Source organism: Schistocerca cancellata, chromosome 2, assembly GCF_023864275.1.
Source record: "Schistocerca cancellata isolate TAMUIC-IGC-003103 chromosome 2, iqSchCanc2.1, whole genome shotgun sequence".
NCBI lineage: Eukaryota > Metazoa > Arthropoda > Insecta > Orthoptera > Acrididae > Schistocerca > Schistocerca cancellata.
In genome coordinates this window covers 450,224,606-450,249,835 of record NC_064627.1, presented here as the reverse complement: position 1 = coordinate 450,249,835, position 25,230 = coordinate 450,224,606, and the positions used below count along the sequence as shown (strand labels likewise).

At 37.4% G+C, this 25,230-nt stretch overlaps 1 protein-coding gene across 3 annotated transcripts in view; it reads right to left on the bottom strand.

Moving 5' to 3' along the window:
- LOC126161944 (phospholipid-transporting ATPase IF-like) overlaps nucleotides 1-25,230 on the bottom strand; it is a 633,423-nt gene that overhangs the window by 34,449 nt on the left and 573,744 nt on the right. For all 3 annotated transcript variants that reach the window (XM_049918123.1, XM_049918124.1, XM_049918122.1), the window contains 4 exons: nucleotides 20,744-20,949; nucleotides 17,262-17,448; nucleotides 14,271-14,416; nucleotides 14,077-14,180 (listed from right to left, as the gene is read on the bottom strand). In XM_049918123.1, coding sequence (XP_049774080.1) covers nucleotides 14,077-14,180; nucleotides 14,271-14,416; nucleotides 17,262-17,448; nucleotides 20,744-20,949 — 643 coding nt within the window. The remainder of the gene's footprint in view (nucleotides 1-14,076; nucleotides 14,181-14,270; nucleotides 14,417-17,261; nucleotides 17,449-20,743; nucleotides 20,950-25,230) is intronic.

The window sequence follows — 25,230 nt, the reverse complement described above, 5'->3', positions numbered from 1 at the left end:
AAAGTTTTTAGGGTTAAACCTAGATAAAAATTTAAATTGGAATAAACATGTTGACTACCTGTTAAACAAATTATGTAGCTCTGCATTTGCTATGCAAATATTAGCTGGTGCAACAGACATGAATACAACGAAAATTGCATACCACAACTACTTTCAATTAGTTGTAAGGTATGGTATTATTTTTTGGGGAAATTCAAGAAATATATTGCGCATACTAAAGCTACAGAAAAGAATAATAAGGAACATGTGTACCGCCCATCCAAGGACATCATGTCGCCCAATATTTGAAAAACAACAGTTATTAACAGTTCCCTCTTTATACATCTATGATATTATCATCTTTCTACATAGCAATTTAGAGTTATTCGAGAAAAACTGTTTCAATCACTCATATAACACAAGAAACAAAGACAATTTTATGCTTCCCACTCATCAGTTAAACCTATATGCATAGTCTCCTCAGTATATGGCAATGAAAATTCATAACAAGCTAAAAGGAAAGAATGTTCTGAGTATGAACCTAGAGACACTGAAAACAAAGCTATATGATATACTTGTCAAACGCTGCTACTACACTGCTGAGGAGTTCATGAAGGATGAACTGAACATTTGAGCAGGATAAATTTACATATAGTCTTGTGTGTAAATGTAGCTGTCCTTCACAAAAGGGAGGAAAGAAAAATAAAAGTTTATATTAATGTTAAAATTCTTTGTACCAATTAGGCCTAAGTTGTGTTATCCATTTTTTGACGTGTCTCCTGTACACTAATCATATGATTAGAAATTGTATGTTATGAGACGAATTAAACACTATTCACTATTCACTTGTAATTCTGTTGTGGTTGATAAAAAGTAACAAGAAGAAGAAAGGCCAGTACTGCAAGCAAATACATCAAAGAAAAAGGAATATTAAAGCTTTGGAGCCAATAATAGTTTCTTCTGAATCCAAAACATAAGAGAACAAAAGAAGAAAGTGTACAAATTGCCTCAAGTAAAACACTAGCACATATTCTCTCTGTTTATACTTCTTCTTCCTAATCAACAGTGCTTACAAATGCTGTACTGATTTGTCATGACTTTTAATATTATTTATTACTTATGAATTTTAATTTTCATACTACCTCTATGTCTTGTCTTTTAACTCAAGAATCAGTTTTTATCTATTTTTCTCTCTACCTATGATGACACCTAAGTCCAAAATGTTGCAGTTTTCACATATTTCTTTACTATTATGTTACTGGCACCTGTTATTTGACTATGCTGAGCCTCCCTCTCTTTCAGATCTGATATTCAGCTATTCTTTCCAGATTTTATACAATCTCAAGACAATTTCAATCATTCAAATCAAACAAAGTGTATTTGTCAATTGGCAAGTCATAATTATCCGTATGGCCAGAGTCACATCTCTTCAACAGTACCAGTGGACTGGAATAGTTAAATTAAGGAAGGAAATAGACAAATAAATCATCTCTCTGATCTTTATGTAGCACACTACTTACTGCTTCACCTAACAATTGATGATTAATGGAAGTCCTACTCATTGTGCAAAAGCATTGGAAGGAAAATATGACTTCATATTCTCAGTAAAATGAGAGCACTTGTTAACTGTGTATGCTTGAATTCTTTGCTACAAAAGGGCTGATTATGTTTAACTGCATGCAACCTTATTCAGATGCCAGATTAAGATCTTATTAGATACATTTACTACCCAGAAGTACTCTTATTGCTAAAAATTACAAAACACCATCACGTAAAAGATAATTTTCTGGCAAAATGAAACAAATTAGGTCGCTCATAATGCAAAAGATAAAATATATTTTCTGTTACTTGCTAATCTACTCTTCACAAGAAAACTAACAACAAGAACAACTGTTCTGGCCTTTCAAAATTTAAGTGCTTTTTCTACCCAAAATGATGTCTTTTAGGTACCACAACAGAGGAAAAAAATGCTCAGTTCATATTTTACATTTACAAATAAGAAAAGATACACTCCTCTGAGACAGAGGTTGTGTTAATATGATAAAGGGAAGTCCTAGAGGGAATACAAACAAAGGAATAGGCTAATAAGCTAAGTTACCATGCTCCAGTATGTTCAATATTTTTTATTCTGCCAAACAAAAGTTCTTAAGTTGAGTTACCAAGTTAAAATTCTTGGTTATCTTGTATCTACAAATTATTGCCTCCGCTACGTGGGCAGAGCTTGTCTTTCAAACAATGGAAAGTCCAGGATGGAAGAACAAAAATATGGAAAGGATAGATTGCTACTCATTACATGGAGGAAGCATTGAGCTGCAGGCAGGCACAATGAAACAGACTGCTAAAATATTTAAGCTTCCAGACAAAGTACTCCTTCTGAAATACACTTAGTAAACATAACACATTCACATGAGCACAACTTTCACACACAAGGCCACTGTCTCTGGGTGCTGGGCCCCTGATTGCTAATAATTTAGAAAAATGGATTTAAAAAATGATTTATTATGTCCAAATACAAAAACAGAGTGAAAAGAAACCAGCACTTGTTCGGATGTGTAGAGTCTTTTAAAAATGGTTGCAGTTTTGAACACTTGTTCCATGTATGAGTACCTAATGTTTTGAAGGTTATCTGAAATAATTGCCTATCTCAGAGACCTTGAAAATTGTGAAAATGCTGGTGTTTTTTGGTGTTGCAGCCCTTTGCAGAAGCAGTGGACTCAAGCTTTTGCAGTCAATATTGCTTTGCCGTTTTGATCAGTTATCAGCAAACAGTGCTGTATGTGAAAAAAGAAATATGTAAGCAATTTTGAAATGCAATTTTTTCGTAAAGGCTGACACTGAATCAAGGTTTTGAGAAAATATCTTCATTCTTTGAAAAGAGCACCCATGTCTCTCTACCATATTGTTATGTATCAGAAGGTTTGAGGGGTGTAGCTTCATTCAGAAGAATGCTTTCCATTCTGGTGGTTCTTCTTCATGGGCAATTATGGAGAATGCTACAGCAGTAGACATGCTAGTGAAGATAACTGCTGGCCGGGGTAGCTGAGCGGTTCTAGGCGCTACAATCTGAGCAGGTTCCAATCCTGGCTCGGGCATGGGTGTGTGTGATGTCCTTAGGTTAGTTAGGTTTAAGTAGTTCTAAGTTCTAGGGAACTGATGACCTCAGATATTAAGTCCCATAGTGCTCAGAGCCATCTGAACCATTTTTTGAAGATAATTTGGTGTTTGTCATCTTAAGGTGAGGAAACCTTTGGCTTGCATCTGTGTGAAATTTTTACCATTCTGTACAAAATCAAACAATGGAACATCCCAGATGGAGTAATGACACTATCATAGAAAGGACAGCTACTACACACCATATAGCGAAGATGGTGAGTGACAAATAGGCACAAATTTGGGAGGACGGTGACAACTAAAACCCGTGTTCCTTAATCACAAACAGACAATGTGCACACCCCTGCACACACACACACACACACACACACACACACACACACACACATGACCACAGTCTCCGGCTGCTGAGGCCGGACTGTGAGCAGCAGCATATGATGAGAGAAGTGACCTGGCAATGGGGTAAGGAGGAGGCTGGCACAGGGATGGGGAGCAGTAGCAGGGTAGGAGTGGAGGATGGTAAAGTGGGAGCATACAGGGATGAGGTGGGGAGAAAGTAGGGCAGCCAGGTGCAGTTGGGAGTTAGACAGAGGGCAGGGTGGGGCAGTGGGAAGGTAAAGAAGTAAACAGACTGTGGGTGCGATGGTGAATAGAGGGCTGTCTAGTGCTGGAATGCTAAGAGGGAAGGGGCTAGATGGGTAAGAAGAATGACTAATGTAGGCTGAAGCCTGGCATGTAACAGGAACGTAGGATAAATTGAATGGGGAGTTCCCCCTTGCACAGTTCAGAAAAGCTGGTGTTCATGGGAAGGATTCAAATGGCATTGACTCTGAAGCAGTCTTTGAAATGAAGAGCATCATGTTGGGCAGCATGCTCAGCAACTGTGTGGTCCAGCTGTTTCTTGGCCACAGTTTGTCAGTGGCTGGTTAGTCGTCATGCCCATGCAGAATGCAGCACAGAGGTTGCAGCTTAGTTTATAGATCACATGACTGGTTTCACAGGTAGCCCTGTCTTCGATGGGATAGACGATGTTCGAGACTGGACTTGAGTAAGTAGTGGTGGAAGGATGTAACATATAACCACTGTGCTGATTTCTATGTAGGTATGACAACCAACAATCTGTCTGTCAACATGAATGGCCACTGCCAAACTGTGGCCGAGAAACAACTGGACCACCCAGCCCAACATGATGTTCTTCATTTCAATGACTGCTTCACAGCCTGTACTGTCTGGTTCCTTCGCACCAACACCAGCTTTTCTGAATAGCACAGGGTGGAACTCTCCCTGCAATATATCCTATGTTCCTATAACCCTCCTGGCCTCAACCTTTTTTAGTCATTGATTACCCACCAAACCCCACCCCTCTTCCCATTCCAGCACCAGACAGCCCTCTGCCCAACCAACACACCCCAAATCTTTTTACTTCTCTCCTTTTCTGCTACCGCCTGCCCCTTGTCTAACCTCCCAACTGCACCTAGCTGTCCTACCGTCTCTCCACCATGTCCCTGTATGCTCCCACAAGCAGCAACTTATAGTCTGCCACCCCTACCCTACTATTCCTCCCCCTCCCTAACCCAGCCTCCTCCTTACCTCCACCACCAGGCTGCTTCTCCCATCATGTGCTGCTGCTTGCAGTCTCGTCTCAGCAGCCAGAGACTGTGGTCATGTGTGTGTGAATTGCATTTGCATAAGTGTGTGTGTGTGGGGGGGGGGGGGGGTGTCTACCTTTTCGGCCGAAGCTTACTTGCAGACAGTCTTTTTGTTGTGGCTATCTGTGACTCAGCATCTCTGTTATCAGGTGAGCAGCAACAACCATTTTTTAAGGCTGCATTAAAATCAAAAAGCTTTGCTCCTTCTGTACACCACATTCCATGACAGAGGAACAATGGCACATCAAGTGCTGTGAAAGTTTCAAGAAAACTGACAGTGGTGGATATTTGTATGTAAGGTAAAACAGTAAAAAATCTTTACTTCAGTACTATGATGTTTCAGATGAATTACAAAAGAAAAAAAAAAGATTTTCCATTGCTTGGAAAGAAAGAAGAGGTTATTTGAAGATGAGAATACGTCTGTTGCAATTCATAAAATCTGGTCTCCCAAGAAGAGAATGAAGAGGAACTTCTTTTCCATATGATAAGACACTGAGACATGTGGTGTTCAAGGACAATCACTGGAGGTGATTACAGAGTTGAGTTGTGGATGCACTGAAAACCATCTTTTGAAATCTGAAACTGAGAGTGTGATGGTGATGCTCCAAAAATTTGTATTAACTGTCTACTTGCAATAGATTTCAAACATTTCTTCATGAGAATTCAATTATCTAGACACAAATGTGCAAGGCTACAATAACTATTTACTTTGCCATTGCTCACAATGTAAATATGAAGTAGAGTCACATAATGAATTGACTAGACATTATAAATTCTGCAGTAATGTGAAATACTCAAGTATTGTTCAATTCGTATTCAGACACGGCAGTAGTACAGAAAAGGCAGCATGGTAGCAGAATTTACTAAAATGATAATAGAGGCCCTTACAGAGGTAACAAGAATTTTTCTGGATTTGTCCAATGTGTTCAACACAGTACATCATGAAATATTTCTCCACAAATTAGAGATGCTAGGAATAAAAGAAGCAATAAACAGATGATTCATCTCTCACAAATATAGTATGCAGAGTAGACATTTCAAAGACCAACAGAAATCTCAGTTGCATAGAGAAGCATCTATCAGAGGTTAAACATATCAAAATAGCTGTCCCACAATGGAGCATATTGGACCCAGTACCTTTTTTGCCAATATTAGTGCCTACCAAGTGAGTGTCATGCAACGAGACGGTACTCTGTTTGCTGACACCAGAGAAACACAATAATAATGCATAAGACACCAGGACTGGGCAGAGCTAATAACTTGCCAAGAGATGTACACAAATGATCAGAGGAAAATAAAGCAACACTTCACTTAAAGAAGTCAAGCAGTAACAATTTTGTATATATGCAAAAATAATAATGCTATTACATTAAAATTAAATGGTGACCCTGTAGGCTGTGGCACTAACACAATGTTTTTAGGGGTGTGTATAGATACCAACTGAAGTGAAGAGAACAGATCACAAAGACAACAAAAAGAATTTAATTTTCACAATATTCGCTAAGGGCACTAGCATTAGTAATAGTAATTGCCTCAAAGTAACTTAGTACACACATGCTCACTTAGTGACTAGATGGCGTCAGTTGTGGAAGTATTGAATATAGAAGTTCGCGAAAATAGTGTTATACAGTGTCAATCTTGCAAAAAGTGCACGAAACCTGTTAAAAGTGGCTTCGTCTGTGTCCAGTGTAACCATAAATTTCATTTTCGTTGCGGAAAGGTTGATCCTTCCCTGAGAAGCGACGATAATTGTGCGACTATGTGGAACTGTGCAGATTGTAAACAAAATGCTGCATCCCTTAATGATCAAGAAATGTGTACGTGTGATGAAGCAAGGAAGACCGACAGTATCAAAAAGGAAAACCTATCATATATTACAATTATTGGACTCTTACAGGACGAATTAAAAAAACTGTACGAGAAATATGAATTAAATCCACACAAGTCGGAGCAATGGCGTGGTAAATTGTGCGACTAGGTGGAACTGTGCAGATTGTAAACAAAATGCTGCATCCCTTAATGATCAAGAAATGTGTACGTGTGATGAAGCAAGGAAGACCGACAGTATCAAAAAGGAAAACCTATCATATATTACAATTACTGGACTCTTACAGGACGAATTAAAAAAACTGTACGAGAAATATGAATTAAATCCACACAAGTTGGAGCAATGGCGTGGTAAAACAAAAACCAAAGATGTGAAAATCGGTGCTTCATCCTCCGAAAATGATCTGTTGTTAATTATTGCTGAGCTACGAGAGGACACAAAAATTCTGAGTGATGAAAACAGAAGACTCAAGCTTAAATTGGAAGATAGTGGTCATCAGGTATGTCTTAATATCCCCAAACCTATGGAAGGATTGCCAGAAAGTGAAGCTATGACTATAATGGCTCACAACAGGCCTAGCAGTAGATGGGTAACTGTAAAATCGAAGGGGAGCGCTTACAAACATATTAACAATAAACATAGGCAGGACTTTGTGTTACCATTAAATAACAAATATAATTCGCTTCAAAACACAGATGACATAGAAACTGTACCAGCACACTCATCTGATAAGGTGGTGCAGGACTCTCAAAACTTAGCGAACAGCCAAGTAAGGTATAAGAAAAAACGTAAAATCAAGATTTATTCAGGCATTTACGCCAGAGGATTAGCAGCTATGTTAACGGAAAGTGGACCTCGTGTGATTAACGAGTTTGAAATAGAAGGTACCGTTAAATCAGGAGCTGGTTTACGAGATGTTCCAACATCAATCAAGAAAGAAAGCACAGTCCTCGCGGACAGAGACTTTGTAGTGGTAATGGCCGGAGCTAACGACGTCAGCAGAAATTAAAGGAAGACTGCTACTTCGACACTGAAGAAGACTCTCGGAATGTTAACCCACACCAACGTGATTGTCGTTAATGTGCCACATTGACATGATTTGCCCCAGTGGTCATGTGTGAATAAGGAAGTGGAGCAGACAAACAAGGAGTACAAAGCTATCTGTAAGCACTTTAAGAATATTTCCTTAATTAACACCAGTAGTTGTAGCAGAGAATGGCATACCAAGCATGGTCGACATTTCAGTTATCTAGGTAAACATGTTTTAAGTGATACAATTATCGGAATAGTATTGGATAAGCTAGAGAAGGAAAAAAGACCAGTAATGTGTTTGGATTATGTTTCAACTGAGATGGCAAAAAACTTGTGTGCACAGACCAGGTTGGGTGTTCTAGTAACATAAGGACACAACCTGGTCAACTTTCATGCAGTAACAGCAGGTCATGTCAACTAAGAGAATATGCAAAAAAAGAAACGCCTAAAGTAGAGTTTAAAATATGCTACCTCAATATTCAGGGCATGGCAGATAAAAACTTAATTGTCAACGAATTTTCAAATGAAAACGTGATAGATATTCTATGTTTAAGTAAACATTGGTGTAAAGAGGATGAGCTTGGGTACAAAGTATTGGATGATTACACACTACTTAGTTGCTATTGCAGAAAACAGCACTTATGTGGTGGGGTAGCAATATATGCAGAAACACCTCTTGCACCAAACTGTGGCAGGATAGATCTCAATACCCTTTGTGATGAAATACATTTTGAAATGTCAGGTCTAGTAATTGAGAGCCTTAAGCTAATGGTAGTAGAAGTGTACAGGGCACCTAGTGGTGACCCCCATATCTTTCTGGAGAAACCTGGGCAACTCTTAATGTACATATGTATACCGAAACGGAAAAAATACAATGTTGTCATAGGAGGGGATATCAATTCAAGTTTTGATGTCCTGCAGGACAGAAAAACTGTGACAGAGCTCAAAAATGTGCTTCGACAATTTAACCTGTACTATGTTAACTGCAAACCTACCAGAGGCTCATCCCGTCTAGATAATATATTTACAAATATTAAGAGAACTTGTATGTCCACTGATGTAATTAGTCTCCCTTTCTCAGACCATGATGCAGTATATCTTAGTCTTAATAATGTAACTTCAGACTGCACCAAACCAGAATCTAAAACTGTGATTACTAGACCAGTGAGCAGAGAGAGGATGCATAGGTTTAGACATGCCCTCACTTATTTCAGTTGGGACACATGTTTTATTAGGCTTCAACACTGTTCCACTGATATTGTATTCACAAAGTTTTTCTCCGTCTTTTTAAATGTATTTGAAAATACATCCCTCTGAAAAAATGTACAGTGAATATTAGTATTAATTACAAGAAAAGGAAAACGAAGGAATGGTATACTCCACAGTTAGGGCAACTGAAAAATACTGTTATGCTGTATTCTAGTCTGTACAAAACCAGTAAATCAGAACTGTATAAAGACCTGTATGCTAAAGCTAAATGCAAGTATAGAAAGGCAATAAATGAAGCAAAGAAACTGCATAACATAGTAAACATTGAAAAATCTAACAATAAATGCAAGAAGGCCTGGAGTGTAATAAACTCCATTGCACACACTAAACACAAAGAACAAATTGCCATTACCCCAGAAGAATTTAATAAATATTGCATTCAGTCCATTGAAGAAATTATTAGTTCAATAACCAAACCACCTGAAAATGCACTTAGTATTATGGACAGCTGCTTTGAAAAGCTTCCCCCAAGCACCTTCACTTTCACAGAAGTGAGCCCAAATAATATCCTAAAAATAGTGAAAAATTTCAAACCTTCAGTTAGTGTTGATTACTATGATGTGTCATGTAATTTGTTGAAAGATGTTATTGATTGTGTGATTTATCCTTTAACCTTTTGTGTTAACAAAGGCCTAGTTGAAAGTAAGTTCCCCGACATACTAAAAATTTCTAGAGTTGTGCCCATATACAAAAAAGGGGAAAAGAACTGTCCCGCTAGTTACAGACCTATATCCATAACCACAGTTTTTTCAAAAATTTTAGAAACGATTGTGTATGAACAAGTTAGTGCCTACTTGGGTAAACTAAATATAATTAGTGATAAACAGTTTGGATTTAGGAATGGTAAATCCACAATGGATGCAATGGACTCCCTCGTAAAATTAGTCCTAGATGTGTTCGAGGCTAGGGACTATGCCCAGGCTACATTTTGTGACCTGAGCAGAGCCTTTGACTGTGTAGAGCATGACACTGTGCTGAATAAGCTAGTTTACTATGGTTTTGATGACAACAGTATAAATATGTTCAGGTCTTTTCTAGAGAACCGTCAACAAGTTGTGTGCATTGGTAGGAGAAATCAAATTTGGTTAATGTTAGGTACGGAGTGCCTCAAGGGTCGGTGCTTGGACCTTTACTGTTTATACTAATGATTAATGACCTGCACTTATTCATAAATTCTCATACAATATTGTATGCTGATGACACAACTTTTCTACATAAAAGCTCTGATCTAGGTACACTGGAAACACTGACTGAAAATACCCTTGCTCAGTCCTCATTATGGTTCAAAGCTAATGGCTTCTTGCTAAATGAAAACAAAACCCAGACACTTTACTTTAGCCTCAAAGAGATTCCTAACTACCAGGAATTAGAAACTGTTAAATTTTTAGGTGTTACTATTGACAATAAATTGATGTGGGAACCACACATTAAAATATATTGGCTAGGCTTTCAAGAGTTATTTATCTAATTAGAAATTTAAAAAGACATGTTCCCAATGACTATGTGAGATCAGCATATTTTGCCTTCTTCCAAAGCATAATCTCTTATGGAATTTTACTGTGGGGTAGTAGCTGTCATGTAAATGACATTTTACTTTTACAGAAGAAAGTAATAAGAATAATAACGGATTCTGATAACACAGAACATTGTAAACCTCTGTTTATTAAATTGCAGTGTCTTACAGTAGTAAACTTATTCATCTACAATGTTTTAATGTACATTAGAAACAATGTGTCTAATTTTGTGTTGAGAAGTGATATTCATAGCCATAATACTAGAAACAGAACATCAATAGACGTACCATATCATAAATTATCAAAATCGCATAACTCTTACCTAGTTCTTGGACTAAGGATGTTTAATAGACTAAGTGCTGACTTTAAAGAACTGCCTGTAAATATCTTTAAAACTAAATTATACAAGCTACAAGTAAACAATCCGTTTTACACCATTGATGAATTCTTTGAAGATGAAAATACTGTATTCTAACGTGTACCTATTTTATGTAAGCCAATTTACATCGATATAGTAGTTTATGTAGAAATATATGCTCTTGATTTTGTCTATTGCTGTAATCAGTTGAACGACAATAAAATTATTATTATTATTATTATTATTATTATTATGGTATAAATTTCTGGAAAACTCAGGAAAAATTTTTAAATTACAAAAGATAAAAATGAAAATGAATTCACTGGCCTGAATGATTTAGAGAGATCATGGCTATGCCCTGTCAGTATATTTTCCAAACAGCAGTACCTCCATTATGACAGCTGCCACTCATTCCACATCAAACAGTCCCTTCCCTACAGCCTAGGTCTTCGTGGCAAACGAATCTGCTCCAGTCCAGAATCCCTGAACCACTACACCAACAACCTGACAACAGCTTTCGCATCCCGCAACTACCTTCCCGACCTGGTACAGGAGCAAATAACCAGAGCCACTTCCACATCCCCTCCAACCCAGAACCTCCCACAGAAGAACCCCAAAAGTGCCCCACTTGTGACAGTATACTTTCCGGGACTGGATCAGACTCTGAATGTGGCTCTCCAGCAGGGAAACGACTTCCTCAAATCCTGCCCTGAAATGAGATCCATCCTTCATGAAATCCTCCCCACTCCACCAAGAGTGTCTTTCCGCTGTCCACCTAACCTTCGTAACCTCTTAGTTCATCCCTATGAAACCCCCAAACCACCTTCCCTACCCTCTGGCTCCTACCCTTGTAACTGCCCCCCAGTGTAAAACCTGTCCCATGCACCCTCCCACCACCACGTACTCCAGTCCTGTAACCCGGAAGGTGTACACAATCAAAGGCAGAGCCACATGTGAAAGCACCCACGTGATTTACCAACTGACCTGCCTACACTGTGAAGCTTTCTATGTGGGAATGACCAGCAACAAACTGTCCATTCGCATGAATGGGCACAGACAGACAGTGTTTGTTGGTAATGAGAATCACCCTGTGGTTAAACATGCCTTGGTGCACGGCCAGCACATCTTGGCACAGTATTACACCGTCTGGGTTATCTGGATACTTCCCACTGACACCAACTTATCAGAACTCCAGAGATGGGAACTTGCCCTTCAATATATCCTCTCGTCCTGTTACCCACCTGGCCTAAACCTCCGCTAATTTCAAGTTGCCGCCCCTCGTACATAACTTGTCACGCAACAACATCTTTGCTTCTGTACTTCCGCCTCGACTGACATCTCTGCCTAAGCTCTTTGCCTTTTCAATGTCTGCTTGTGTCTGTATATGTGCGGATGGATGTGTGTGTGTGTGTGTGTGCGAGTGTATACCTGTCCCTTTTCCCCCCTAAGGTAAGTCTTTCCGCTCCCGGGATTGGAATGACTCCTTACCCTCTCCCTTAAAACCCACATCCTTTCGTCTTTCCCTCTCCTTCCCTCTTTCCTGACAAAGCAACCTTGGGTTGCGAAAGCTTGAAATTTGTGTGAGTGTTTGTGTGATTTTTATTGTCTCCTATCAACATACTAACGCTTTCGTTTGGTGAGTAACAGCATCTTTATTTCTAATATATATATGTATATATGTCACTTATCTATGTATCTAAATGTAATTACTTGTTATGTGTATCTACCTGGTGAATTCCATATCATGATCAATGGGTGATAAATAAATATGAATATGAAGATGTGGAAAAGGATTTTTGATAGAGGTTGGTTGTAAAGCATCATTCTTTAGCCGCATCTGGAAAAAAAAAATCTCTAGGCACTTTGTATTTTGAGTGTGATAATAATGTATGACTCATGACTTTTTCTGGGATATTATCACAATAACTAAAAGGGAATCACAGTGTGATGTTGATGTAGATTTTGGACATTGTACCTACAGTCCTCACATGTCTCATGTGACAGTAGCTGACAGATCTAGTCCAAAATTTGACACGCATTCCAGTGGTAGCACATGAATAATTGTATAAGTTGGTAAAACAGCTAAGTGCAGAAATAGCATAAATGCAGGATAAATAAAGCATGTATCTGCATAAACTTAAAATTCATATGTGTTGCATGGAATTGGTTGATGTCAGCAACTGTACTATAAATATAATGTTTACTGCTTCAGTCCATTTCTACTAATTTTAAACATAACATGTTTCAGCAACACGCTACCATCGTCAGATGCTTTACAGTTACATGCACATTAGTCCGAAGTGTGATGAGGTTTATTTGCTGGGTGTGTCAGTGAGGTTACATACTGAAATTAAACCCTGTACAGAAAAATCAATTTATTTCAGTGTGTACCATATACGAGTTGCATGTTTAAATCATTCATTGATGTCCTACTTTTGATGGATATGTATTTGTCTGGTACAAAGAGCATAGTAATAAACACAACACCATGGCTTGACACTTTCACATTTGGAATGTAAACATTTGAATGTGAAAGTCTTGAGTGATGGTGTTGTGTTTACTGCTGTACTCTGTGTGCCAGACATATACATATACAATTAAAATGTAAGGGCATCAATGAATGGTTTATACATACAACTTGTTCAAGCTATACATTAAATAAATGGTCTTACTGCACAGAATTACATTTCAGTAAGTAACCTCACCCATCAAATAAATGTTATCACATTTAAGACTTACACACACACACACACACACACACACACACACACACACACATACACACACACAAAGCACATGGTGATGGGAGCGTGCTGCTGAAACAGCTTGTGCTGATAAATATTTGTGAAAAATGACAGAAGCAGTGGAAATAATTTCATAAATACATCTGCTTAATATTTTGATAACAGAAATTTCATGACTGTGTTGTAAACATGCATAATGTTTCAAAATTACGACGACAAACTTTGAAGATATGTAGAAGGTGTCTTGAAGAACAAAATGAGGATAAGAACCCATGTCCAAAAATGTCATCCAATGATGATACAGAACATAAAGTTACAGGTATCGGCACCTGCCTCTGGGCCTCTCCTCTGACAGCAGGCATGACTTCGTACGCGAACAGACCATGAGCAGAACATCTTGCTATCTACCTGACAGCAGTCTGGACATTAGATGGTGCTGTTTCTAATTAGAAATCTATGTTATTTAACGTGACTGTTGCTACTTATTCCGCTTCTGTGGAGGCAAAAATGATACTTTTACATAAAGCTTAGTTTCTATGTCTTACCTCCTGTTTTAAATTTATAAATAATCATTATTATCCTAACAACTTACCAAAAGATGAAATTGTAAATCAGAACAACAAAGATTGTCCCAAAAATTGACAGTAGGAGTGATCCAATAAAAAGTGAAGTCCAATAATGGCTATGCAACCACAGCTGTAAATAAAGTAAGTCTAATTAATGCCTGTATAAAAGAACTATGTAGAAAGGTTATTCAGTAGTTGTTTAAGTGGAATAGACATTTACCTTAAGGTTGCAGACGACCATTACATTATGAAAAATTATTGTTCCAAAGCCAGCAAAATCAACTGGGCTACTGTCATATAGAAGCACTGGATTCGATGCCAGTAACAGCCATGGCAAGAAATAAGCAACCACTGAATGCCATATTCCTGCAAAGTAGAGAAATTTACTTTCTGTAGGCATTGCCAATGCATCAAATTCCTAACACAGCCACTATTAACAAACGTAAAATGCAAATTTCAAAACTTTTAATGGATAAATACAGTCAGCTGTTCTCAACAGCTGTTAATATTATGATACTACAGATATTGACATCACAAAATTCATATGATGATCATAGTGACATTCTGCCACTAAATGTACAACCAAACAGTATTATGAGAGGAGACAACTGTTCACTGTGCAAAGGAAGCACAGGAGAATGCGAAGCCACATAAACAAGCGGTGACTATTGCAAACACAACTTTGGAACTTATAATTTTCAATTTTCTGCCTGTCTTCTTCACTGAATCATTATTTCAGATGGAGCAAGTGAGATGAATGTGTAAGTTGAGGAAAATGGAGTGCTAGATACAATAAGAAGGAGAGGAAGAGAAAGTAGGAAGGGCAGGAATACATGGGCAGAGACATTTCCAACTGTAGACTTGAGTAGTCACTTATATAAATGCAATGAACTATGAGATAAAAGGCAAGGTCAATGGAGGCTATCAAGAAAACAGTGCGGAGGAAAATACAGCACACACAATATGAGAAGAGGCATAAAGAAGGAAGGTTAACATTTAAAGTCACATCAAAGTTGACGTCAATAGTGATAGGACACAAGCTTAGACTGAATGAAATAAGAGTGGTGGACAGCTATAGCTTATTTAAACATTCACTCTACTGTTTAGCCAAATGGAAAATTGGCCCTCAATACTCAACCGAACTGTGTCCTATGCATTAACTTCTCCACCAACCTATTTGGTGTGAGATAAGAAATAGAATGAGATTGCACATTAGCTATAATTAAAGAAGGAGTGGGAAGAAATATGAAACTGGTGGGGAGAGGGATGGAAATGAAATGGAAATAGGAGCAGAGTAATTTGGAGAAGAGGAACTAAGACTAGCACAATTGCAAGGCCAAAGGCGTGGAGTGTGGAGTGATGGTCGTAAAGAAAGCATGTGTATTGTGTGAGTTGTAAAAGCAGCCACTGAAGTTGACTAGTTAGTGTTGATCCACATTTGTTCTCCATCTGTATGGTCAAGCATACCACTGTCCATAGTTTGGTAATAGCCATTCATAAATGTAAATAATTTGTGGCCAAGCTCATATAGCAAATGGTGCAGTGGTTGCAACAAAGAATGTGCTAGATGGCTGAGTGCAGTAAATAGATCTTACATCTGGTCTCTTTGGAAGATATATGGAAGTGGAGTTGAAGGTAGGAGTTTCATAAGATGGACTAGGATATCTCAAAGGTTGTGCAAGTAATGGAATACCACTTTGGAAGAGGCAGGTAGGATTTTTGGGAAAATATTTCTCCGCACAATTTGTAATAAAAGGCAACTGAAGCCACTTTCCTGACCCTGTTTCCAAATACTTCCCGTCCACTTCATTTAGGATTAAGACTCCTCCACACATCTACTTGTAATTAAATTGTTTGTCTATGTGTACATCTCACTCAACCAGTTAATTAAACTGGGTGTGAGAGTGAACAAGTCATCAGGAATTCCAGGGTATGAATAAAGTGGACAGCATTGGGCTAAATGTTCAATTGTCTGCTCTTCTTGATTACATTCACACATTGGTGAACTGATCCAGCCCCATTTGTACCTGAAGTGGGGCTGGATCAGTTCACCAGTGTGTGAATGTAATCAAGAAGAGCAGACAATTGAACATTTAGCCCAATACTGTCCACTTTATTCATACCCTGGAATTCCTGATGACTTGTTCACTCTCACACCCAGCTTAATTAACTGGTTGAAAAACACAGACTTTAAGGTTTAATCCTGTCTAATATCATATGTATAAAATCATTTGCCTTATATCAACTGTGTATTGTATAAAATCACCATACAATTAAATAAATAAATAAATAAATAACTCTCCTCCTTTGTCACCATCTCACACCATATCCTCTCTTCCATGCTCTACACTGTCTTCTCAACAGCCCCCTATATTCTGTCCCTACTCCAACATTCCCTTAGCCATGTTCTGCATTCCTGTGTGCAACCTGTTTCTACTCCTGCAGCACCAGGTGTAGTTGTCTCTGCTGATGTACTCTTGGCCTTTTCTTATGCAGCCTCTCACTCTTCCTACACCTGAATGTCCCCCTTCTTCCTTGCACATTCCATGTCCACGCTGCCATGTCAATTAGAAACAACCATTTACTACATTTGGGCCATCACATCACAGTGCTTCAATCCTTGTTTATGTGGCTGTATGCTGATAAATGATTCCTCTGTATGTTGAGTGGTGTTCTCCCCCTTGTTCTTGAATGATTAGTTATAGCTTTATCAGAGTATAACCCTAAAAAGTGCTTCTGCTTGAAAACATTAACTACAGTGCAAAAAAATATTCATTCTAGAAGAAAATAAAACTCTATGTACTGTTCAAATTTAAAAGCCTGCATTAGGAACTTATATAGTATTCATGAAATGTTTGTGTGATTCATTATTTATGGAAAAGAATGAAAAACTTGAGACTAAATCTTTATAGTCCCAGTGTTTTGTCTTTAAGATATTCCTTCTCAGGTGGTTTGTCATCTTCTGTTCATTCTCTGCCTTACATCTGTATTTCCTTTCTAGCTGCAACTATCCTAGTTGTTGCCAATTATCTCCTTTCTTACTAAAGCCTATTTTGTGTTTTATTTCAATGTAGTTCTGCACCCATATTTTATGGGACAGTAAGTCCATGAACAAAGCTCTGCTGAACTCAGCCACATCCTTGCAGTGCTTCACATATTCAACCATTAAAAATTCTAATATTTCATTATAAAAAGAAATGTATTATCTTACCCAAACATGTCCACTGGAAGAATGTTGACCATGTCATATACACATTTCTTGAAATTTCTTTATAATAATGTGGGTAGGCAATTAATTTTGTTGATGGACGTGTTTGCTCAAATATACCATATATCAGAATTGGTAATGATGTGCAAATCACATTGAACATTGTTAAATACAAACTGTCATACATGGCCTGAAAAATTAATGCCATATATCAATGTTTCATATTATAATAACATGATATTAAGACATATTAAATAAACATAGAAATTTGAATAGAAGAATGTTAGACACTTTCAAAACTTTTGTGTGTGTGTGTGTGTGTTAAGTGTGTGTGTTAAGTGTCAACATGCAGTGTACAAATTTGATGTGATCTGTCACAGGAAAGACAACTACACAGTTGTTTATCAATACTGCAAACCAATAAGCTAGAAATAAAGGCCCTTACAGAAAAGAAAATTTATCCTGGATAAATGTTCAATGTCCTCCAAATCAGAGAATCATATCCTGCTGGAAGAATATTGTTAAAATCAGCTGGCAATTTTTGTCATTACAATCCTCAAAGTTTCAGCTGTGAATGCCTATGAATGCAAAACAATAATATTTCTGCATTTTATATTCTGACACTAAATCAACAGTACTACTCTAATGCTTCCAGGAATGTGGTGCCCAAACAGAAAGACATTAAAATTTGTTTCAAAGTAAGGAAAATAGATTGGGAAGCATACAATATGATGAAAAGTGTGCCGGGTAATGGTAGACAGTCTCGCCAGTATTTGTCGATGGTGTTCCCCATAAGACAGTAGGAATGCCACAAAAGTTTCTCCATTGCCATGAATACTGACAACACATAACCCCCAAGAAAACATGAAAAAGGGATGCTGTAATCTTCATGCCAGATATGTGTTTGAGCAAAGATAGTTGGAAAGCTCCCAATAATACAAAAATGTACTGTGTTTCAATCTTTGAGGATCTGAGCAAATGAAAAGCCTTGTCATGATTCATAAGGCAACTATTATCCAATGGAAGATACTGAAGAGGTAACACTGCACAAGGACCAACAAAAGAGGAACAGGATTTTTGGCCATGCTGAAGTCCTGTTTGTTGAGTATTATGCAATTGTTACTGAGCTTAAACTTTATCCTTACTCAGTGGAAATTTTCATCAAAATTGGTTAGCTTAGCGACTGCAGATGAGCATCTTCCAGTTAATCTATCTTTTTTTTCTTTCTTTTTTTTATCAGTGGTGTTGACTGGTTTGATGCAATCTGCGACAACTTCCTTTTAGAGTCAGAAGAAAAGACAGTTTTAATATAGGCCTCTCATAAATTGCCAGTGCTGTGTGCTTGATCCAAAGACCCCCAAACAGAAGAAAATACATATGTAAAAGAATAGAGAGGTGACATGGTCAAATTTTGTGTTCAGTTGGAAAGGACTATTTAATAAGAAATTTCTAGCAGTAGGTCAAACAACAAATTCTCATTATCTTAAAGGCCTGGATTATTTATGGTTAGAATTCTTGGAATTCAACTGAATATTAAGGCCAAAACTCATGATTATGTTCCACAACAGTGTCCCTGACCTCAAATGGAAATTTGTATGTAGTTTTGTCTGCCAGAAAGCAATTATAGCCCTCGTCTGTCAGATGTGTTCATCTATTTGACTCTAGATTCATGGTAATTCCTGCAACTCAAGCTGATTATGAACTGAGACCACGGTAACATCACACAGGATATTTACAGGGAATGTACTTGAGTCTTCAAAGAGATCACACAAAAGAAGTTGAGTGGCTTTTACTTAAAAAATTTACATTTAATTAATGAAAAGTTGCTCCATTAACTGAAGATAAAGTTTCAGAACCAGCACCCTCCAAACACAGAGAAACTAATCAAAATTTACATTTATTCAGCTATTTATTGATTCTGTAATAAAAAAAAAGAAATTTTGAATATAAGTAGAGGGCCTGTCTAAAATGTATTTGTTGTGCTTGTTGCTGCATCAGCATTTCTATATTTATCTGTTTCTGTAATTGTTTGCCAATAATAAAATAGTCCATTACTAGTGTAGGAGTTAGTGATTTTGGCACAAAATGGTCAGTATTAAAAGTATTTCAATATTCTATCATTTAATTCTGCACACACACATACAAACACACACTGACTCCTCTCCAAAATTGCTTCCTACCAGAATATTTGTTACACATATGAAGGCAAGGTAAAAAGTTCTTGGCCTGGCAGTGAAAACTTTGTTCACGTAAGTTTAATCTCTGAAGTGCAATTCTGAAATTCTATAAAATTCTCATAATTGGCTGCTGTAACCTATTCAGTGGCCTGAAAAAACTTCAATTTGTAAATTTCTTTACATATGGAAATACCTATAAGTTAAACAGTTCTAGATCCGGAGAATAGGGTGGATGTAACATATATTTTAAATACTTCTGTTTTACCACTGCAGAAGCAATTTTATGGTCATTTGTACTGTCTTGATGAAAGTCCCACCCCATTCACTTTTTTCTCCAGGCCTCTTCTTGCAATTTTCTTTCTTTTTTCTGCCCAGAAGATTTGCTTATTGTTTGATATTACTGTTTTATCCTTTTACAGATAACCGGTAAGAAGAATCTATATTGCTTCCCAGGTAGATGAACTGATTTCGCCGTTTTTGTACAGAACTAGTGGCTTCCATATACTGTTATGACAATAGTTACATTTTTGTTTTGAAATGGAGGCTTGACATCACATCCACATTAATATCACAGGGCTGAAAATCTGTTGGATTCTTTTGAAAATGGTCCAAACATTTAAGAGAAAACTGTTTTTAGCCTTTGGTCAGCTTTCAAAAGTGTGACAATTATTTTGCACAAAGCTTTCTCATAATCAACTCTGCATGTCAAATATACTCTTTTTTTGCTATGCTCATAGCATCAGCTATTCCATAGAACCTCTATTGACAAATGTTCAATTGTGCACTTTCTTAATGTTTTTAACTGTGATTGCACTTAAGGGATATCGTTTTTGTGGAGTTTTTTGAGGAAAGTTTGGCCTGGTTTCAACTTGGTCATCCATTTTGTAATTTAAAAAATGAAAGAGTAGACTTCATCAACTTAGAATGATTTCTGTTAGTGATAATCCATCAAAAAGTAAGGATTTTGTGACAGTGCAGTATTCCAGTCCATCTAGTTGAGCGACTGCTTACAAAAAAAATTATATCGATCAAGTTAAACACTTGGCTTTCATTACTGTGGAATGTGTACCAACATAATAAGAACAAAACCTCACTGATATCAATATCAGGTTGAGAACTTTTCACTTTGCCTCATATGAAACTTTAGTAATGTGTGAATTAGTGTTTCTGTAAATTAGCATATCAGCCTGGACTGTCATTGTAACATAATAATTCAGGTGTAGCTGTCAAACTACATTTGTTTTTTAAAAAAGATAAAAGCCTTTTGTGACACATTTAAGTATGGCATGAGTTACTTTAAATCATTACCTGTGTTGAATATAGGCAGTGGAACTGGAAAAAGACTTGCGGTGTGATGAAAAATATGTTTTTGTAAAAGAAGTACAGTACAAGTGTTGATATGCGCTCATAATACCAATGGCCATGCACAAGAAGAGTGCGTCTCAGGAATCTGAATCGTGCAAATGCAAAATCTGAACACCTTACAGCTTGTCGACCTTCTTTTCCCACTATTCCTGAAAGAAAAAAATTATGCCTATATTAAAAGTAATATGCCTATGGGAAAAGTAATACAAAATACTGTAGTAGTGTACTGGGGCTAAAAAATAAGTGGCACCAAACACAATGTCAGGAAAATTACAGAACAAGAACTTAATTACAAGACATTTGGTGGCATACAACAGTATCCACAAGATATAATTAGGAAAGTTCTAAAACTGAAGATAAAACACTGAAAAAATTAATAAAACTGGAGAAACTCTTCTACATGAAAATAACTAACAGGAGAAAGAATGGAAAATCAAGGATATTGTAACAGGAGAAAGAGATACACTTAGCTGCCACACCTGCTTTTCAGCACCATGAGGTTGTTCAAAAGCTCCATTAGCAGTTTGTCCCATTACTTAGAAAGAGTTTTGTAGATGTCTATAACACTCCTTGATGGTTGCTAATGTGACAACAGTTTGTCTCCTGAATGCATCTCTGTGATGTATGTTACTAAACGTCTAACCTGGATAATGTGCCTGTTGCAGGCTGCATATCTAATGGCTTCCAGGGGGAAGAAAAGTTTGATTTTCAATATCTCAAACAGTTATTGACTGAATTTAAAGAATTAAAATGCTGTCATAATCTACCCATTAAGAGCTATAATCTAATGTCAAAATTTCAGCACAATAAGTTAAGTATTATGGTTAAAAACTGTATAAATGTTGATACAGCATTATTTTAATGTGTAAATTACCCAAACTATTCTAATCCAGCGCTTGAGAATGAGGGCATTAAGTGACTTCCAACAAACTTTATAAATAACTCCAATCCTTCACAAAACTTTCTCTGACTGACACCCTCCACAAAATGATGAAAGCACAATAGCTTGTCGCTTACTACATTTTTGCTGTACTTGCTGTAAAATTACAGCATCAGGCCTGACATTTTAATATATCGCTTCTTTACTACTACATGTACAACTACATACTTACTCTGCAAGTCACCATATGGGGTATGGCAGAATGTGGCTTTACCACTACTAGTCATTTTCTTCTCTGTTTCACTCGCACATGGAGCAAGAGACAAACAACTGTCAATATGCCTCCATAGAAGCCATAGTTTCTCTTATTTTATTTTCATGGTCCTTAGGTAAAATGTAAATTGATGGCAGCAGAATCATTCTGTAGTCCGCCGCAAATGCTGGTTCTATAAATGTTATGAATAGAGTTTCATGAAAATAATGTGCTGTTGCCTCCAGGAATTCCCATTTGAGTTCAAAAAGTGTGTCCATAATTCTCACATGTTGACTGAACCTGCCAGTAACAAATCTAGCAGCATGACTCTGCATTGTTTCAGTGTCTCCATTTAGTCTGACATGGTAGGGATTCCAAACACTTGAGCAGTACTTACAAACAGCCCATACTAGTGCTCTGTAGGAGGTCTCCTTTATAGATGAGCACAGTTAACCATTCACCTTTCCTACTGTTGATCTTATGTGCTTGTTCCATTTCATATTGGTTTGCAATGTTACACCTGGAGGCTGTATTGCATGGTAGCACATCACATTACTGATACTGTATTTGAATACTACAAGATTGTTTTTCCTACTCACCTGTATTAACTTGCATTTTTCTACATTTAGAGCTAGCTGGCATTCATCATAACAAATAGAAATTCTGTCTAAGTCATCTCGAATCCTTCTGTAGTCATTCAACCATGATACTTTCCCATGTCTCAGACATTATCTACATATATCACTGGACGTGTCAGCAAAATTATATCACTGTGCAACACACAGTTCAGGAGTTGTGATGGTTTATACATGGAAGGTTGGTTCATTAAAGAATGGTGATTGGGAGTTTACTGGTACTCTATAACATGAGTGGGGAAACTATGGCCTCTTGGCCAGTCCAGCCCTCAAACATCAATACAGAGGAACATGGATATTATTGAGCTACCTAAACCACAGAAGGTGGAGTGAATTTGTTTTTTATAATTCTTCTTCAGATCTGTGTTTAAAAGTTTGCATGGAAGTCACCAACAGTATCAAGATATTTCATAAAGTGCTTCCATAAAATGTTTTCATTGCATGAATAAACTTATTTCTGAACAGAGGTTTTTGCTGTTAGGGCACAACAGTGAAAATACTGTAGGAAAGACACATTAAACAAGAAACCAATGATACATCTGACATGTGGAATGCAACAGTTTTCTCACAGTGATCTGTTATCTTAATATTTCAGTGTGATGGTTGACACAAAAGGGAAAGATTGGACATGTTTTCTGGTGATAAAGCTGTTGTTGCTTGGTTCTTATGAAGACAATACGGTTTTCAAAGGGCACAATTCCAGGTGTCATCTGAACACAAAACATTCTGGGTGCTGCAGTGAACTGCTTGGAGATCAAGAGTGCAGAAGTCATGCCAAATGTTGGTTCATTCAAGTTGGTTGGTTGGTTGGTTTGGGGAAGGAGACCAGACAGCGTGGTCATCGGTCTCATCGGATTAGGGAAGGATTGGGAAGGAAGTCGGCCGTGCCCTTTCAGAGGAACCATCCCAGCATTTGCCTGGAGTGATTTAGGGAAATCACGGAAAACCTAAATCAGGATGGCCGAACACGGGATTGAACCGTCGTCCTCCCGTCATTCAAGTAATAACAACATTTTTCATGAAACAGTACAAAAATGATCCTGACAATAGACACATATAAAAGTGACTCACTACTAAGCTTTCGGAACTAATAGTTCCTTTGTCTGTTAAAAGAGAGAGATATGTTAGGGAATTCTTTTCGTATCCTCATCCTCACAACAGGTGGGTCTCTCATTCTTGAGCATAAATAATCTGCCATTCCTTTTCAACCTGCTCCAACTTATGCATATATTCTCCCTGACAAATGAAATATTAGTTCCGAAAGCTAGGTAGTGTGTTCCTATTCTTTTTATATGTGTCTACAGACAGCAGTATACATTTCATCCCCTCAAATTAATTTCTGGCTAGAAATTCTGTCTCATAATCAGCTGAATTATTCTTTGATTCAAAAATGATCATGTAACTACAAAAGCTAGTTTTGTTGTTACATTTAATATTGCAAAATAGAACAAGTTGTCAAATACACACATAAGTATCACATGGCTCCACTTGATAAAAGTTGTTAAGAGAGTGTGGGAGCTATGAGAAGAATGGCAAAAATATTCCTACCTAAGAATTATTGTATGGCGTGGGCAAGTTTGAAAAGCGATATGATAAAATGTCAACTTTTCTGAATTTGAACACAATGATGATTGGAGCCTATGAAGTAGTTAAGTAGTGCATAAAGTTGAGTGGTCTGCACAATGAGTTTTTGTGCCATTTCAGAGATTCAGAAAATTGGAAAGTAAGTTCAAAATATTCTCAAGTATGTTTATTGTAAACATGAAACATGTATGAGAAAATTTGCAATTTGAGCTGTTTACAGTTCAACAGTGTGCTTAAAGCTTCCTTTAATCCTGGTAAATCTTCCAGGTTGTATAGCCATGCTTCATGAGACATTTCCCTCCTTAACGACCACACATCCCAGAAGATTTACCAGCAGCTAAAACATCTGATCATGAAAGCCTACATTGTACAATCCCTTTAATTCTGAAAATATCAGTGACTCCTTCAAATTGCTAAGCAGTGTCACATATCCAAACTTGAAGGATTTTGACAGGGGAATATGGTGATGTTTGCACCCCCATATATGTGTGAACCGATATTTTTGATCATAAAGCAATGTAAGCATGAACTGCATTTGTGTATGATGGCCAATCATATTCAGATGTATCAGAAATCCAGAGAGATTTGGATGAGTTCATGTGTGGATTCGAACACTGACATTAAACTTGATATATATACATTTGTTTTCAGTTTTGTTTAAGTTTGTTCCGTATTCACAAGATGTGGAATTTGGACAGTTACTAACATGGATATGTACAGGTGTCCTCATCTAATAGCCTCTTCTGAGATGCTTTAGGTAGAAGTATGTCATCAACCCAAGCTGCCTACTCCTCTTAGAATCTAGCTTCCTCCTTTGAAGACAGAGCCTTGAGAGAGTTTTACATGCACTTTCATAACATTTTCGTCTCTGACTGGGATGAGCTCCCTCTCTGTAGTTTGATCCTCAGCATGGCTTGGCTACTGGCCCACTGCATAACCAAGAACTCTGAAACTGGCACAAAAAGAGAAAAGTCTACCCATCCCTGCTCTATCGGACTGAGAGCAGCAGACCATGCTGGCCAGTGTACTGTATTTACTCGAATCTAAGCCACACTTTTTCTTCCAGTTTTTGTAATCC